At 55.0% G+C, this 16,552-nt stretch overlaps 6 protein-coding genes across 6 annotated transcripts; 2 read left to right on the top strand and 4 right to left on the bottom strand.

Moving 5' to 3' along the window:
* Positions 1 to 817: 817 nt before the first annotated feature.
* COL26b_011295 (uncharacterized protein) lies at positions 818 to 1,693 on the bottom strand (the record flags this gene model as incomplete). The annotated part of the gene is made up of 1 exon (XM_053183966.1): positions 818 to 1,693. The coding sequence occupies one exon, from the start codon at positions 1,691 to 1,693 to the stop codon at positions 818 to 820; it is 876 nt and encodes a 291-aa protein (XP_053032102.1).
* A 534-nt stretch (positions 1,694 to 2,227) lies between these two features.
* On the top strand, positions 2,228 to 3,577 carry COL26b_011294 (uncharacterized protein; the record flags this gene model as incomplete). Its single annotated transcript, XM_053183965.1, has 1 exon — positions 2,228 to 3,577. The coding sequence occupies one exon, from the start codon at positions 2,228 to 2,230 to the stop codon at positions 3,575 to 3,577; it is 1,350 nt and encodes a 449-aa protein (XP_053032101.1).
* A 463-nt stretch (positions 3,578 to 4,040) lies between these two features.
* Positions 4,041 to 6,559, bottom strand: COL26b_011293 (uncharacterized protein; the record flags this gene model as incomplete). Its single annotated transcript, XM_053183964.1, has 6 exons — positions 4,041 to 5,129; positions 5,190 to 5,425; positions 5,487 to 6,009; positions 6,139 to 6,313; positions 6,406 to 6,432; positions 6,522 to 6,559. The coding sequence occupies 6 exons, from the start codon at positions 6,557 to 6,559 to the stop codon at positions 4,041 to 4,043; spliced, it is 2,088 nt and encodes a 695-aa protein (XP_053032100.1).
* A 2,568-nt stretch (positions 6,560 to 9,127) lies between these two features.
* Positions 9,128 to 10,535, top strand: COL26b_011292 (uncharacterized protein; the record flags this gene model as incomplete). The annotated part of the gene is made up of 4 exons (XM_053183963.1): positions 9,128 to 9,280; positions 9,337 to 9,563; positions 9,616 to 9,755; positions 9,802 to 10,535. The coding sequence occupies 4 exons, from the start codon at positions 9,128 to 9,130 to the stop codon at positions 10,533 to 10,535; spliced, it is 1,254 nt and encodes a 417-aa protein (XP_053032099.1).
* A 1,198-nt stretch (positions 10,536 to 11,733) lies between these two features.
* COL26b_011291 (uncharacterized protein) lies at positions 11,734 to 12,617 on the bottom strand (the record flags this gene model as incomplete). The annotated part of the gene is made up of 3 exons (XM_053183962.1): positions 11,734 to 11,845; positions 11,898 to 12,142; positions 12,543 to 12,617. 3 exons carry the CDS (start codon positions 12,615 to 12,617, stop codon positions 11,734 to 11,736), a joined length of 432 nt encoding a protein of 143 aa, XP_053032098.1.
* A 41-nt stretch (positions 12,618 to 12,658) lies between these two features.
* Positions 12,659 to 14,986, bottom strand: COL26b_011290 (uncharacterized protein; the record flags this gene model as incomplete). Its single annotated transcript, XM_053183961.1, has 5 exons — positions 12,659 to 13,978; positions 14,036 to 14,150; positions 14,200 to 14,296; positions 14,359 to 14,419; positions 14,483 to 14,986. The coding sequence occupies 5 exons, from the start codon at positions 14,984 to 14,986 to the stop codon at positions 12,659 to 12,661; spliced, it is 2,097 nt and encodes a 698-aa protein (XP_053032097.1).
* Positions 14,987 to 16,552: the final 1,566 nt, after the last annotated feature.

Here is a 16,552-nt window from a genome sequence, read left to right as displayed (position 1 = left end):
TTTGAGTTTGAATCTTTCTATATCGTCTGGACTTCTCCGTTGCACAAGTGACAAGCGTGTCAAGCTAATTTGCAGACGGGTTTCTCCGACCCAGCGAAAACTCCTCATGGACTCAAACTCAAACGCTGTGTGGACTCAAGATCAACAGCTGCTTTCAATTTTTCAACTGCTCAACCAGTTCAGGGTTCATCTGGTGGGTAGCTCCGAAAGTCATAGCAATGTTCCCGCCAGCGTTCAGACGGAGATTAGCGCCTGATTGGCCAAAGAAGAATCATACGAGCTGATGGAAACCTTCGTGGGATGCCCGATCTAAGCTTTGTGCACTGTGGAGATGTGGGATGCCTTCAAACACAGACCAAGGATACAAGGCTTATGAAAAAGGGAGTAGTTGAGACGTGAGCTGGTTGGTGGACAAAAACGCCGCCACCCTGGTTATGGCTGAATGCAACTTTTCTATGTTTAGTGCCAACATTCCATTAAAGATGGTTCGCTGCCAGTGCATTGAGAAAGTTGGCTCTCGGATGAATACCTAGTAGGTTGGTCTATTGCAAACTTCATCAATTACTCACAAATGAACATTGGAAGTGATATAGCTTGAGGTCTATGAGAGTCATGAGGTAAGTTCAAACAGCAGACTGTCTCGTGGCTCGTCTGACTTGGACAGAGCCCAACTACTATCTCAAAAAAGAAGGAGCCGGCCGAGCACTCAACGCAGAATTGATCAGGAAGTAGGAAGTGAGTATTTCAGAGAAATCGCCCATTATAAAATGTAGAGTAAAATCTTTATTGTCTATATGCTACTATCACCCACCGCTGCTTATGCTGCCTTGGCCTTGCCTGCAGAACGGAACCAGTGCATGTACTTTTCACATGCTGCCTGCATGTCTTTCGTACCGGCCTCAATAGTAGCAGTAATCGGGCGGCCGCGAGCTTTCTCTTGTGCCGGCGCATAGTGGTTGTTAATGCCCTTGTTGATGTTGATCTTGACCACTCCCCTCTCAATACAGCGGTTGAAAAGGTCCTCGTCAAAGGGGTCGCAGCCATGCAGAATCAGCCGTACGCGGTCTCCAACGCCCTTGTTAACATTCTCAAGCCGATCGAACTCCAACTTGATCCCCCTCGGCCCATACTCTCCATGCACGTTCCCAAACGCGGGCGCAAGCATCTCGATGCCCGTCGCCACGAACTCCTCCGCCTGCTCCGGCGTCGTCAGCACGCCCTCTAGATCCACCGTCTCCGCCACGCCGTCTTCGCCGCCCTCGATCCGCCCTGGCTCCGCCTCCGTCGCGATACCCCGCGCGTGGCAGTAGTCCACCAGCTCGCGCGTCAGCGCGAGGTTCTCCTCCTTCTCGTAGTGGCTCATGTCGACCATGATGCTGTCGAAGCCGTCAGGGATGTCTGCGGCCTGGCGGACGAGCTCCGGGGTTTGGCAGTGGTCGAGGTGCAGCGATACCGGCACGGAGGCGCTGTGGCACAGCTCTGCGGCGGCGCGGACGAGGGCGCTGCCGGCGTATTGCATCGCCCAAGGGAACAGCTGGACTACGGCAGGGGACGATGTTGCCTCGGCGGCTCTGACGGAGGCGACGACGGCCTCGAGGTTGTAGCAGCAGAAGCCAGCGACCGCGTAGCCGCCCTTATGGGCGTCGTTGACGATTTGCATTGTGCGGTTCTGGGAGAGGGGTGGGCGCGGCATTGTGGGGTGTGTTGATGGTATTCTGAAGACGGAAGATGGGGTTGTGTGAGTCGTTATGACAGCGCAATGCAAAAAGCGAGGGAAAAAATTGTGTGGTAGAGCTATCTTCAAACTCAATGCAAGCGTTCAGCAAGACTCATCTGAGTAGTAAACATGAGGTCATTTGAGGACATTCCAAAATCGCGGACTTCGTCCCGAGGGGTAATGCCGGATTGCGGGGGATCTTGAATTTAGGCGGAAATGAACCGATTTTCCGCGCGGGGCCGCAGGGACGGATGGGATTCGGAGCTCCAATCGGTTCGGCAGAATGACATGTTACCCCGAGGGACGGATTGTTTACCGAACCAAAGAGAGGGTCTTGTCCGATTTCGCCTTATCATCATGAGATTCTTCCTTCTCTCGCTTCGTTCGTTCCATTTCCACGCATGACGAAGTTGCTTGCTAGGTCCCAACCAAGCCTGATCCTTCATCCATCTCTAAGACAACTCCAGAGACACTGTTTGAGCAGCGGATATCCTGAAATCACACTTCGCGATGGGATCCACAAAGCCGTCAACGGCCTTCATTGGCCTGGGGGCCATGGGCTTCGGAATGGCTACCAACCTCATCCGCGAGGGATACCCGGTCACAGGTTTCGACGTGTGGGCACCGACGCTAGAGAAGTTCAAGCAGGCAGGAGGTCTCACGGCGACCAGTCCAGCGGAAGCTGTTGCAGGGAAGAAGTTCTGCGTCTGCATGGTTGCAACGGCAGAGCAAGCACAGAGCATCATCTTCGAAGGCGATGCCGCGTTGGTGAAGGCCCTCCCACAAGAAGCCGTCCTGCTTCTGTGCTCAACAGTGCCTTGCGGATATGTGCAAGGTCTGGAGAAGGAGCTGGTCGAGAAGGGTCGCGGCGACATCTTCCTCGTCGACAGTCCTGTATCGGGAGGCGCTGCTAGGGCAGCGGCGGGCACGCTCTCGATAATGGCAGGCGGCCCAGAAGAGTCCATCAGCAGAGGCCTGCATCTCCTTCAGGCCATGTCGGACCCCGAGAAGCTGTACATCGTCAAGGGCGGGATCGGGGCAGGAAGCAACATGAAGATGTGCCACCAGGTCCTCGCCGCCAACCAGATTCTCTCCGCGAGCGAGGCGATGGGTTTCGCGAGCCACCTGGGCCTCGACCTCCCCAGCACCGGCGAGCACATCGTCAAGTCGGAGGGATGGAGCTGGATGCACGAGAACCGACTGCCGCGAATCCTCGACCCCGAGTTCAAACCCATTGCGAGTGCCGTCACGATTATCCTCAAGGACACGAGCATCATCACCTCAGAAGCGCGACGAGCTGGATTCCCGACACCGATGACGAGTACTGCAGAGCAAGCTTATTTCACGGCGCTGGGAAGAGGATGGGGCCCGGACGACGATGCTGCGTTGCTGCGCTTGTATATCGAGGGCAAGGGGAAGATCGGACCAGTCAAGCCGACTGTGAAGACGGATGAGGCCAAGCTGAAGCTCGTCGTCAACCTCCTCCGTGGAATCCACCTCTGCGCAGCAGCTGAGGCCCTCGCATTCGCGCACTTCGTCGGCTTGGACCTGGAGCAGGTCTTTGAGCTGTGCACCAACGCAGCCGGCGGAAGTAAGATGCTCTCCAGCGAAGGTAGACACATCCTAGACGCGTTCAAGAACGGCAGCGCCGGCCAGGGTTGGGCGGCTTCAGACGGTCAAGCCGCGCTGCAGACAGTAGCGCAAGAGCTGCAGGAAGCCGTCGACGAAGCGCAACGGCTCAAGCTGCCTCTGTTCCTGGGCGCGGAGGCGCTCAACCTGATCCGCATCAGGCTGCAGAGCGCCGGAGAAAAGGCCGGCAGTCTGGCGCTGGGGTCTGTCGTCAGTGGTTGGACCGCATGAGACGGGAATAGCGTGAGCCGCGACCGGAGTTTTAGACGCAGCGTTATGTCGTGTGACGTAGACTTGCCCCATAATTCGGATAATTCTCCTCACTTCGCGTGTGCTTGAAGATTTCGTGTTCGGTGACTGATGCAGCGAGGTACGTGGAGTGGCTACCTCGCGGCGGAGCTCCTCTGCGGATGCGGAAAACGGTTATCCGCAGACATCCGAGTTTAGTCATCCGGGTTACTCCGGTGCCTCGGACGGTGTTCCGGGACCCACAGGCCCGAGATCGGCGGGAGACCGGGCTCACCGGGCCCGAACTGGGCAGGAGCAACTGCGAGACCTATTCCACTGGTCAGTGAAGCCTGTTTCCAGGCGTGTTGAGCTCGTGGTTCGACTCATGATCTAGATTTGTCATTTCTATTCTCAATACCAAAATAATTACATGAATTCGTGCAGCGTTGCGGCCCAGCTCAGCCTATCATCGGACCGGCAGCTCAGTTCCGTTCGTGCCGTTGGCGTGACCATTGACACCGTTGGTAGCACCCTGTCCAAGAACCAAGCATCCCTCAAAGTACTTCTGCAACTGGTCAAAGTCCTCCAGCTCACCAACCCACGCAACGTACTGGTCAGGGCGGACAGCGACAACGCAGCCCCTCTGCTTGTCGACGCCGTAGTTCTTGTACGCATCGCCAAAGCCCTCGTGGTAGCTCTCGTCGTCCACGTAGACCTTGTTGTAGTCCCAGCCGAAGTGGGGGTCCAGAGGATGGAGGATGTCAGGGAAGTCGCGGAGCAGTTCCGTCTCAGTGCGCTTCGCGGAGTGGATGGTGAGGACCTCGATGACGCTGTCGATGGGGGCGCCGGCGGGCGTCGCCTTGCGCAGGAAGTTCTCGGGCGCATCCAGCGCCGCGGCGAACTTGTCGACGCGGGCCTTCTGCGCGGCGTCGAGGATGTTGCCGGCGAAGAGGACGACGCGGAAGCGGCCGTCCGCCTTGAGGCGCTCCTGGAAGTGCCACGGGCGCGCGCATGCCTGGTTGAGGACCTTGAAGCTGTTGAAACGCATACCGACGGGCAAGCCGCTGGCGAGGGCCTGCTTCTTCTCAAATTCCTCGGTAGTAACAGCGACGGCGGTGGCCTCGACGGCCTTGCTGCCGTCACCCTGCTCCAAGGCATCACCGGCCTTGATCACGAGGTTGCTGGGGCCGTAGTTGACGGAAAGACCTGAGGCGAACATGTTGCCCTTGAGGAAGGCGTCCTTGAAGACCTCCATGCTGACGCCCTCGGCGTCCATGACGTCCTTGGCAGGGCGGCCGGAGAAGAGACGGGAGAAGCGGTGGTCGAACTCGATCAGGTCCTGGGCAACACGGCGACGCTCGCTCTGGTACGTGCTGAGAATACTGCGCTTGGCGATACCCTTGGCAGCCAGAGCGACCTTCCAACCGAGGTTGTAAGTATCCTGCATGGAGACGTTCATGCCCTGGCCAGCCTTGGGGGAGTGAGTGTGGACGGCATCACCGGCGAGAAAGACGCGACTGTGCGCGTCAAAGGTGGTGCCGACACGCTGGCCAATCTAGAGAAGTGTGTAAGTTAAAATCGAAACTTACGCCTCAATCATCGATCGACGACATACCTGGTACGCAGTCCACCAGTCGCAGTACTCGTACTCAATCTTGTACGGGCTGAGGATCTTCTGAGCAGCTCCAAAAATGATTTCAGGGGTGATCTTGGAGCGGTCGGCTCTTCCTGAGACGTCGGTGCTAATCTCCTTCAATTGGATGTACAGGCGGACCAGCTTGTTCTCTCTGGGAATGACCATCAAACTGCCGTTCTCCGCAGAGTGAATGGCGCATCGCATACGAATGTCAGCTATCGTCCCACATTAGCGCTCATGTAAGACCCACGTCACACCAGGACAAGCGTCACTCACGGAAGTCGGTGATGGGGATGATGTCCATGACACCCCAGATGAAATCGGTCGCCTCGCCGTCGAGCTCGAAGCCCAGCTGCCTGCGCGTCCAGCTGCGCGCGCCGTCGCAGCCGATGACGTACTTGGCGTGCACGATCTCGCTGTCGCCGGCGCGGGTCTTGCTCTTGCGGATGAGGTCGTCCTCGTCGTCGTTCTGGACGAGGTTGCTGCGGAAGAGTCCGTCGGCGACCTTGCTGGCGTTGGCGGCCTGGGGCGGCGTGGACTCCTCCTCGTTGAGCTGGCGGAGCTTGACGGTCACGGGGTAGGCGGCGTCGTCGTCGACCTTGGACTCGTCGATCGTGAGGGACTCGGGGAGCACGCCGCGCTCGACCTCGATGGCGCCCTTGGAGTGCTTCTTGATGTTCTCGAGGAAGAAGCGCTCGATGCGGCCCTGGTGGAGGACGATCTGCTGAAAGCGGGAGAGGCCGACGATGGTGTCGGGGATTCTGTCGCTGCGGCGGATGATGCCATCGTTGCCGGGGTTCTGTCGTGGAAATGAGCATTTTGCATCAACAGCTGCCAAGAGTGATTAGATGACTACGCACCCACATGCATATCTGTGTGAACAAGTTAGCAAAACACACCATCACACAATACCATGAAGATCTCATACCTCAATCATGTGGTTGGCCTCCTTCCACGCGCGGTCCGCGAAGCCAAGCGAGTCAAAGATCTCCAGACTGCGACATTGCAGGCCGTCGGCCTGGCCGCAGAAGATCTTGGTGTTTCTCTTGTCGACGATGCGAGCCTTGACGCCGCAATGCGCCATCCACGCGGCAGCCATCAACCTATCCGGCGCCTCATCGTTAGCTTCCCCGTCGCCACCGTCGAAAAGAAAGCATGGCCGCCACCAGGCGCGACTGCGTGAGACTAGACTTACCCCGCAGGGCCGGCGCCAATGATGAGCCTGCGATGAGGGCAATAAGATCAGTAAACGGGCTCTCATGAAACGTGCTTGCTGTTTCCAGTCTGGGGAAGGGAAAAATGACAACTTACACGTCGACATTGCTTTCGGGAATTTGTGCGCTCGCCATCTCGTCAAATGTGCCTTCGTCCGGAAAGCGTGCTCGGGCGTCTGTAAAGCCGGTTGGCGATTTCAGGGGAAGATTAGAGTTTGGGGTGGGAGGATGTCAAAAGAAAGCAAGGGAGACGGAGTGAGCTATGCGTGCGAACGTTCAGGGTCGGCAAGAGGTCAAAGGAAACAAACAAGTTCGCGCAACAAGCTATCAAAGGCTGCGAGGGGAGGGAGGGCATACGAGCATCTTGACTCGTTCCTCGATAGCACCTTGGGCCTGCGCGTCTTGGCCTGGTGTCCACACAACGTTCGATGAGGACGCTTTCGCAATGGGACGGGGACACACATACGGGTTGGTTGGGCTGGTTGCGCCGATGGATGGATGGATTCAGGGTGGGATGGCCGCCGACCTGCGTCTACCTGGTGTCGAGACTGCGGGGTGTTGGACACGACCCAGGACCCTACCCTACCGGCCCTGGGCTCTCTCTCTTCCCCGGTGGAGAATGGTGACCATCCGTCCAGCGTCCGGGAGCGTCCCGCCGACAAGGGCCCGGTTCATGGGCCATCGTTGATCTGTACCATTTTTGGACGCAGTCGGGGAGGGACCACCACCGAAATGGAAAGGCAGGCTGCTTGTCCGTGCGCCCGTTGTCCGTTGATATGGGGCGCCGTTGGATGTTCAATTCAAACGGCGCGCCGTTGGGCGTGGGTGTGTGTGTGTCTTGGTCTTGGATTCTGAGCGGACGAGGGCCGAAATGATCGTTCAAGCCCAACTTCATCCCTTGAGCTTGTTGTTTATGTTATCACATTGATGCCCGGAAGAGTCTGCTCCCGTGGAAGCGAAGTCTGGGTGATGAGCTGCCGCCATGAGCACACAGCATCTGGTTGGAGAGAGAAGCACGGCACTGAAGAGACGGGGAAGCACGGGGGCCTAAGCCCGGCATTTCCGGGTTTTGTTGCTTGATTGATATCTGACAGTAGTGCGCCACCGACACACTGGTTACTGGTATGCTTTCTTTTTCTTCAACAACCACACTGCAGTCTCTAAAAAGAGTTGCCGAATCCGCGATTGTGTTTGTGTAAGCGAGTTCTGCGAGCTTATCGGCGTATCAATTAACTGGGCACATCAGGACTGGCCCCTTGTGACGACCAGCAAGTGATTCGCAATTTCTCCCACCCTCCCGGGCGTTTTTAAACCGGGGCCATTGCGAACCGTAATTTGTGGACAACGGTGCGATTCTTCTGAGGATCCCACCGGCGGCAGTTACGCTCGACAAGGCGGTTGCAACGGTACAGATTGCAGAATGGCCAGTTGACGTGGCACTAGGAACGACAAGCTTATGAACTGGAGACTTTCGACCTCGATGCCCGCAGCTTCCCTTCTCCTCCTCCTCCGCCCGCAAGGGACGATGGATCAATGCTGCAACGGCGCCCCATTGCGATAGAGACCTAATTGCGCAAGTATATGCCGTCCCAGAGTCTCATTCGCCGGCAGAGCTGTTGTTGTCTCCTCAATAACTGGAGTAACCCGCGGGCCCTTGCACCATTCCCCCCCTGGGCAGACATTTTCCACTGTGGAGGACGGACGAGCCCCCGGGCAGAAATCATCTGCAGCAGGTCCTGCGCCCTCCTGCGCGCCTTTGGGGTTTTGCCCGGCGGTTCCACCAAGATACTACCTGTTGGAGCACCTCAGCGATTCATTTTCGTTATTGGAACTGAACCTGACTCGAGTCACATGTAAAATCCGACCGGAGATGTTTTTGCGAAGGGGACAATATCCGAACGCGCAATGAAAGTCGTAGACGTCTCCAGACTGTTCACATATGTTTCTCTCGACATTATTATGATGCGATGATCTAGTACATCTTAAGGAACCGTAACCTTGATGCTACATACACCGCGATGGATTGATATGCTGCACTCGAATGTCCCAGTGGCTGGGGTCGTGTTTTGGTTTTTGGCGAGGAATCCTGTGCAGCGGTACCGGTACTGCCAAGGTTGACATTCCTACGGTTCCATTGGGCTGCTGCATCAGAGAAATGACAGAAGCGACGCCGACCCAGTCTGATTCCTACCGTTGCTATCGAAAGCGGAGTTGAGGACCCCCCTTGCCCTTGGGAACCGCAGACGGAAGTGCCGCTCCTGGGCCCTTGATCCCAAGCCCTTTGAGTCGAGCGTAACGGGCTCGCATCTTCTCGTAATACCCTGCAACTTCATTTGCGATCGGCACCTCACGGCCCTCAACGTCGTGAACGTTTTGGGAACACTGAACCAGGAGAGCCGGGTTCAGGGACAAGCACAAGGCTGGTAAAGGGATGGGAACAGTGACGAATGAACGATTCAGGCGCCTTGTCGCAACGAAACCTGGTTACGTCCTTTTCGCTTCAGAGCTTTTTTACCTCCTCTTCTCTTGTTGACGGTGCTTATTATTTACTATTTTGTCGTCCGCCCCCGATCTATCTCAACTTTCTTTCGGTTTAGCCGCGGGGACCCAACTTTCCCAACATCTTGTTTGTCTATTACCCCCTTCCCCCTCATCCGATACGTTGCTGGTGCGCGGGCCGAAGCTGGCAAGGGAACAGCAAACATGTCTGCGGAAGCTGCGAACGCGTTCATCCGAGAGGTCTGGGGCCTGCAAGGTGCCGCGTACCTTGTTGTTGGGCTTCGGTACTACAGCCGGCTCTCGACTCTAGGATGGAGGAAGTTTGCTTGGGATGATTTCCTGATGGGAGTGGCAGTTGTAAGTTTCTACCTGATCCTTCTAACTTGTCGCATGACTAACTGTTGTGCTTGCAGTTAGTGTATACCGCCGAGTCCGTTGCAGCATATTTTGTTGTTGCATATTGGAAAGGAGTTGCCAACAATGGCATGACAGATGAAGAACGAGCCGCGCTAAGTCCATCATCGGAAGAGTATATGTTACGAGTAAACGGTTCAAAGACACATGTCATTGGACTGTTACTATACACAACTCTATTGTGGCTGTTGAAAGGATGCTGGGTTATCTACTACTCCCGTCTGACGTGAGCACCGCCTATGAAATACTTCGCAACCCTGAGCTAATATTGATTCTAGCGACGGTGTGCATAAGATGAGGCGCATCATCTTCTGGGCATATATCATCATGCCCGTCACTTATGTCTCCTGTCTACTTGTCGCTTTCTTCAAGTGTATTCCCTTTGATCATCAATGGCAGATCAATCCCAACCCTGGCAGTAAGTTCAACAACTCGCACGGCATTTGTTTACTAACTGTCAACAGACCATTGCCTGCCCGCTATCTCTTTTATCCAAACCATCTTCGTCATGGCCATGAACACAGCCACCGACTTCTACCTTATGGCGATCCCCCTTCCCATGGTCTGGAAGTCCCATCTGCCGTGGAGGAAGAAGGTCACCTTGTTGATCATGTTCAGCGGTGGTTTCCTCGAGATGGCCTTCGGCATCCTGCGCTGCGTCTCCATCCTCACCGCCGGCGAAACAGACAGCGCGCAGTCGGGCTACTGGTCCGTCAGAGAGTCTTTCGTGTCCGTCGTGTTGACCAACATGCCGATGGTGTACCCCCTCTTCAAGACCGTCATCGACAAGAGCCGCAACGCAAGCACCAACAAGAGCGGTGCCATGGGCGACAGCCAGGGCTACAGACTGGGCAGCTACCCTGGAAAGAAGGGGCCTTCCAGCCACCCTCTTTCCATCCCGGACGAGACGAAGTGGGGGTCGAAGGAACATATTGTTGCCAACTCGGCCGAGAAGGGGGCTAGTTCGGGAGGCGAAGAAGCCTCTATTGATTCGGGCTCGGGCAAGCAGCCATCCAGCCCTTATCTGCCCCATACCGACGCCGAGGTGGCGGCGGATAGCGGAAACAACGCTATGAGGTCGAGGAAGCACGAGCAGAACAAGATCGTGGTTACTACGGAGTACAAGATCTCAAGGGCGACCCCGGAGCCGCACATGTATCACATGCCTCACAGGTCTTCACGGCAGGATTTCCACTAGGATGGGTTTAACGGTTGGAGGCAACAACATTATGAGATGTTTACCAGTAGGCAGGGACTAAAAGGATGCGAATACCCAGGGTGGCTATCGGAGGGAAAAGTGCGGGCGCTTCGGAATGTTCTGTATACCTATTCAAAAACACATGTAATTTAGGAAACGATTGAATGTACAAGCTAATTACTACCCACTATCCAGAGGATCCGTCACCGTGAACCGTGAGCCAGCCCGCACCGATCCGGACAGATCTCGTCTATCATGGTCCGATAAACGCCATCAAGCTTCCCTGAACACAGTAGATTGACGCTGAAGGATTGCGCACCTGCAGCTAATTTCGGCAACCCAAGAAGATCATCCTCTGCAACGGTCCAAATGCCGTAGAGCCGCGCATTTTGAAACGGGTTCCCTCGTCGATCCGTGATCCACCCCTCCGTCCGAGACCCATTTTGACAGTCCAGCACGGACTGGGATCGTGGTGTCTCTTCAAAGACCGAACCCCTGTACTTTCCCTGCATCCAGCTGACTCGGGCTCACCTTGTTCTCTCTGGTCACTTGTCGTCTCACGGATGATTCCCGTTCCCTTCCCCGAAGTAAGCACTCTATTCGTTCTCGACAGGGCGTCAGGGTGTCATAGCGGCGGGTCCAATTCTGACAATCGAATGATTAAGCGTTTTGCGCGGCGATGAACCCGAGAGAGCTCGCCGAGACGTCGTGTCTTGTCGATTGGAGCCCACGTCAGGATGTCATGAACGAACGGAGAACTGTGTGGCCGCACATAGCACCGTCGACGATGAGAAGGGCAAATTTGTTTTTGAGATACTTGCGCATCTGTTTTAAGTAGCCATGTTCTTATCTGCAAGTAAATTGTATTCGACAAAGATGCACAAGTTCACTACACACACCTTGTCGACTCCCCATGCTGACTTACTGAGGCAAGCGACAGCCTTTCTCTGGGGGCACTACGGGTTGAGTACCCAGATCGTACGATATAACGATGGGTACTATGGTTCATACTGGGTTGCACCTCTTCAATGTTTCATCTTGGTCTGCAGCGGTAGGTAGTGTGACAATTGAGCATCTTTTTCTGATCTGCGCTATTGTCTACTCGACACACTAGCACACAAGCTGATGATTTTGAGAACAGTAATCCTTCTTCAGTTCGAGTCCTCACAATGAAACGCTCTTTGAAGGCATAGCCCGACTAGGCCTCAAATGTGCTTCCTGGCAACACAGTGATGGCGGGGGTCTTCCAGATGTCCCAGTCCCCAGCGACCTCGCGTACACCAAAAGGCCGCAGAGCTGCGATCCGGAAACTTCTACAGTCAGCATTTCATATTCAGATGTAATATGGTCAGTGGGACTCACGTGTATGATCCAGGCAGCACCTGGGATCCATTGGCATATCTTCCGAGCCAGTAGTAGATACCATTTCGGCCATTTGGTTGAGTATAAAGAGGGAAAGAGAAGATGTCATCTTCACTGTCCTCGCCAGGAATGAACCAAGAAGAGCTTGCAGTGCCGTTCCAGCTGGTGGCCGAGCCTACGAAACCCTTCTCCCCAACTACGGGAGGATAGGACCATTCGGCTTCGGAGTAGTTACCGTGGAAAATCTATGTGACAGTAATCAGTTTGTGACATCTCATGGAGTTTCAAAGCTCTTGGACGACTCACGTCCCAACGGAGCTCCTCAGTTCCCCAGAGTAAGCGCGTGGTAAGCTTCGGGAAATCTTGGGCCTCCCGCGTAAGGTTGAATGTGAAGCTATCAACTGTCAGCGTTGCCTTGAAAGTGAATGTTATGGCTCATCTCACTTGGACTTTTGCTCAAGCCTGATGCCGTTGACTCCTGAAACCAAGTTTGGAAGGCTCCAACCGTATGCCCAGACACTTTCGATGGTCTGTCTCAAGTCGGTGGCGACACCTGTCGGGTCATGAGTTACACGCCTTCTATCAGATTGGGAGATAATTACCGAAGTACGGGACACCCAGTTCCTCGCCATTGCTACCACTTACGAGCACCTTTCCGCTATAAACTGGAAGTTTTGTGGCATTGACACCTTCAGGTGCCTTGAAAGTGAATCTGCCCATTTTGTAAGCCGTCTGTGAGGAATGAAGTGCATCGCGGAAACTCACTCCACAGTCTTTGTCTCTCCCGGTTCAACAGCAACTTCTGCAGGCAAGGCAACCTCAGGAGTCATCTTAACGGGGTTGATCTCCGCATACAGTGGAATTGCTGGAATAAAAGTCTGTTGCTGTCCAGGCACTGAAGGCTCATAGGACTCGTAGCCACCCGCGTCCTGAAGTGAAAACTTGTAGGTGACTGATTCCGAGCCCTGGTTGGTGATATCGACAGAGTGCGTGCCGGTGAAGTGGACCGTGTCGTTCAACTCAAACTTGCGACCGTCGAAGCTAAGCTCAGTTGTGTAGCCCAAAACTCTCTCGGCGTCAACAAGGCCGCCTCCAACTTGGGTAGTTGGGGCCCAGAAGCCGTAGTCAGTCACGCTGGTAGCCCAGTCCGCCCACGGGACGGCGCGGGCAGTGGTCGTGATGCGAGCGATGAGGCGCTTTGCCCATTCAGGGTCATCTTTATGCGCCGACCTTCCGCCAAACTTGCCAACCCACAAAGCAGCAATGCCGGATAAGTAAGGAGTCGCCATGCTTGTGCCACTGAGAACACGATACTCATTTGTCGGGTAGGTACTGAGAATCTTGGTGCCCGGGCCGGACACATCGGGTTTGAGAGCAAGATCATAGGTACTACCCCAGGAGGAGTACAGAGCGGGCCGTCCACCGCCAGCGTTCCGGATGCCGACATAGTGAGCTGTGTCAATATTGAAAGAAGCCGTCACGTTGCCGCCGGCTAGGATGGTGGAAACGATAGCCTCGCCGGCGCTACCCTCGATGGCCCCAGTGAGACCAACGCGGTTGGAACTGACAGGGCTCTGGTAGACGTCCAGGTTGTTGTAGAAGAGAATGTACTGCGCGCCAAAGGCAGCCACATTGGTATGCTTGGTCGACACGGTGCAACCGCCAAGTCTCACCAGAACTACAGTTTCGTTCAACTGAGGGGTATCCGCGGGCAAAGGCTGGCAGGCATCGTTCTCAACGGAAGCGTTCAAGGTGATCGGCTTGATCGGCCAATCGACGATGGTATCCGGGAAGAACCCTGAGCCAGGGACGTAAGCGACTTCGGTATTATTGGAGTTTCCATCGAGGTTGAAGTTGGCGGAAAAGGCCTGCGCGGGGAAAACACCAGGATCGCTCGAGGCAACTGTCAAGACATGCTTTCCTGACGCGCCGTTGGCCATAGAGAAAGGGCCATCCTGTCCTGAGTTGCCGGCAGCGAAAACGACGACGACGCCATTATCGACGATCCTGGATGCCACCACGGCGAGGGCATTGTTGGTGAAGCCGCTGCCTTCGCCAACGCTGGCGCTGATGATGTCTGCCTGGAAGAGCTGTTAGCTACGATCCAACCAACATATTTACTATAATATTCAACTTACCCCTGAGTCGAAAGCCTTCAAGAAGCCTTCGATGACGGTCTCCTCATTCGAGTAGCCGCTGCTGCCAAAGACTTTGAATGAGAGAAGCTTGGACTTGGGTGCAACCCCGACGAATCTTGGCAAGTTAGTTTAAATTTTAGCATAACTCTAGGCGAAGACTCAACTGATCACTTTGTCCCGCGATGATGCCGGCCACGTGCGTGCCGTGTCCATATCTGTCCATGGGATCGTTGTCGGGCTGTGCGGGCGCGTCAGGCCACGCTGCCAACTCTAAATCAGCGCCTTTCACACAAACCCACCGGCTCCGAGGGGTTATCACGTACCATCACCGACAAGATCGTAACCACCGATCACCGTGTAGTTATCGCCGAGGCCTCCTCCGAGCTGGTAGAAGAATTATAAATCAGCTCAAGTCATGTCGGGAACAGCGGCAAGTCTACTACTCACAGCCGGGTGGGTGTACTGGACACCGCTGTCAACGATTGCGACAACGGCGCCTTCGCCCAGGATTCCGTCCTCATGTAGGTTCTGAACGCCAGTGAGGCCGTGGACCGAGTAGTTCACCGCAGCCGCATCGTCGCTGAATGACTCGCCTTCCACGGTCGGGAGCAGCTGCAACATCTGAGACTTGTAGACGGAGGCGACAACGGGCTCGTCATCGGACCCATCAAGCGAGCTCTGGATAGACTCGGCCGTGCAGCCATGGTCGCACTCGATGGCGATTCCGGGGAAGATGTCTGAGTCAAACCGCTTCACGACTCGAAGCCCGGGCAGCCCAGACGAAGCCTTGGAAGCCACGCGCGATCCGTGTGCGCGTGACTTCAGCTCGACGATGTATCTCTTGGGCGTCGCATCGCTAGCAGTGCTCTCGTTCAGTGAGCGAGGCGCGAATTGATGCAGCGCATTAGCCGTGCTGAACAGCGCCGCGAGGAGGGCTGCTTCCGCGCGCATGATGGTTGATGCGTGGTAAACGAAAACGAATGTGAGCGTGTGCAAGGCACATGGCGAGCCAAACTTCCCGCCATCGCGAGAGCGCGAAAGTCGCCGTTGAAGTATGCCATCTCGTCGCCAAGAAGCACGGCATGTTGTTTTTGACACCTGCCCAATGAGGTCCAGCGCGCATCATGCAATTTGTGATGGTTCGTTGTTTTTAACACGGGAAGATCCACTAGCGTTGCATTGCCGGACGAACTTGCGCCTTGAGAGGCTGTTTGAAGGGAAGTAATATGGGGGAACAGGGGCCGTTTAATGGCAAACACGGGACTAGCGTGGGCGATAGGAGGAATACGAAGTCTTCTGCATCGGGGCCCAGGGATCGTGACAGGGGCTGGTGGACGGATAGCTCCTCGGTCAATCTGCTTAAGGCTAATGGGACGTCACAATGTAACTGCAAGTTCGTACTCTGGTGACCGTTGATGCTTCAGGCGAAAATCGCCTCGTTCGATGATTGATTACCCAAAGCGGAAAGTCTGTACCGACGTACTCGGTCTCGTTGACAACAAGCTTCGAAAGAGTTCGAATTCAAACCACTTTCAAAAGGGTTGACGGACTCAATGAAAGTTCCATGAGACTGAAACGAAACATTGAAACTGATTTTCTCATTACGCTAACTGGTATCAAATCTGGTATCATTTCATCGGCGCCGGATCGTCGTCCAGTGGTATCGACTTCAGTCCCAACTCCAAATCCGACGACTCCACAATGCTATGACGCGAGCCATGAGTGTGATTCGTGGATCTCGCCCCAAATGTGTCGTGGTTCAGCTGTATTTCACTTCCATCTGAGACGTGCCTTGCGTGATTCGCTTTCTGTCCCGATTCCTTGGACCCGACTGTGGCGGGAACACCGTCTCCTGGCCCCGAGCCCGGCCCACGTTCTCTCCCGACATCGTGATTTGTAGATCCCAGAAGTCGAGGGAAGAAGCGTCTTGCCAGGGGTTTTAATGTGATTAGGCAAGCGCAGACGATGGCCGTGTTCAACTCAATAATTGACCATTCAGCTATGCCTGGACTGTCGAACGTCGGGTCGGTCGATTTGAAGGCCGAAGCTAGTGACGGAATGCGCAATATTGACACTACACAAACACTGGTATGGCAGGTTAGATCACACGCTCGGTTATCATGACAAAATTACCGGTACTTACAAGAACCCGAGTGCAAAGATCAGGTACAAACTGATCTTTTGCTGGCGGGGCTGTTTTATCTTTGGAAGAATCGGCAAGGGGAGGATGAGGATCACAAAATCGGTAAATATGTTGATGGCGGCGTTGGCAAACCAGGTGGCTCCCCTGTCAAGACATTTCCCAGGTGCACTGTAGTTCTGGTCAGCACTACAACAACCGCATTTCAGGTGAACAGAACTCAACAGACCTTGGTTTCCAATTCTTCTCAAAGGGTAGACAAAACAGGACCGATGAGAAAACCGTCCATGTGGAGACTACCGCGACGAGAGATAGTGCAATGTAGCACGCTTTGCGATAATTGAGGTCTCGTAGTACCCGCAGGTACAGCAGCAGGA

Source organism: Colletotrichum chrysophilum (assembly GCF_026319265.1).
Source record: "Colletotrichum chrysophilum strain AFK26 chromosome Unknown scaffold_135, whole genome shotgun sequence".
Lineage (NCBI taxonomy): Eukaryota > Fungi > Ascomycota > Sordariomycetes > Glomerellales > Glomerellaceae > Colletotrichum > Colletotrichum chrysophilum.
The sequence above is the reverse complement of the archived record's forward strand: the minus strand, read 5'-3'. Positions and strand labels throughout refer to the sequence as shown.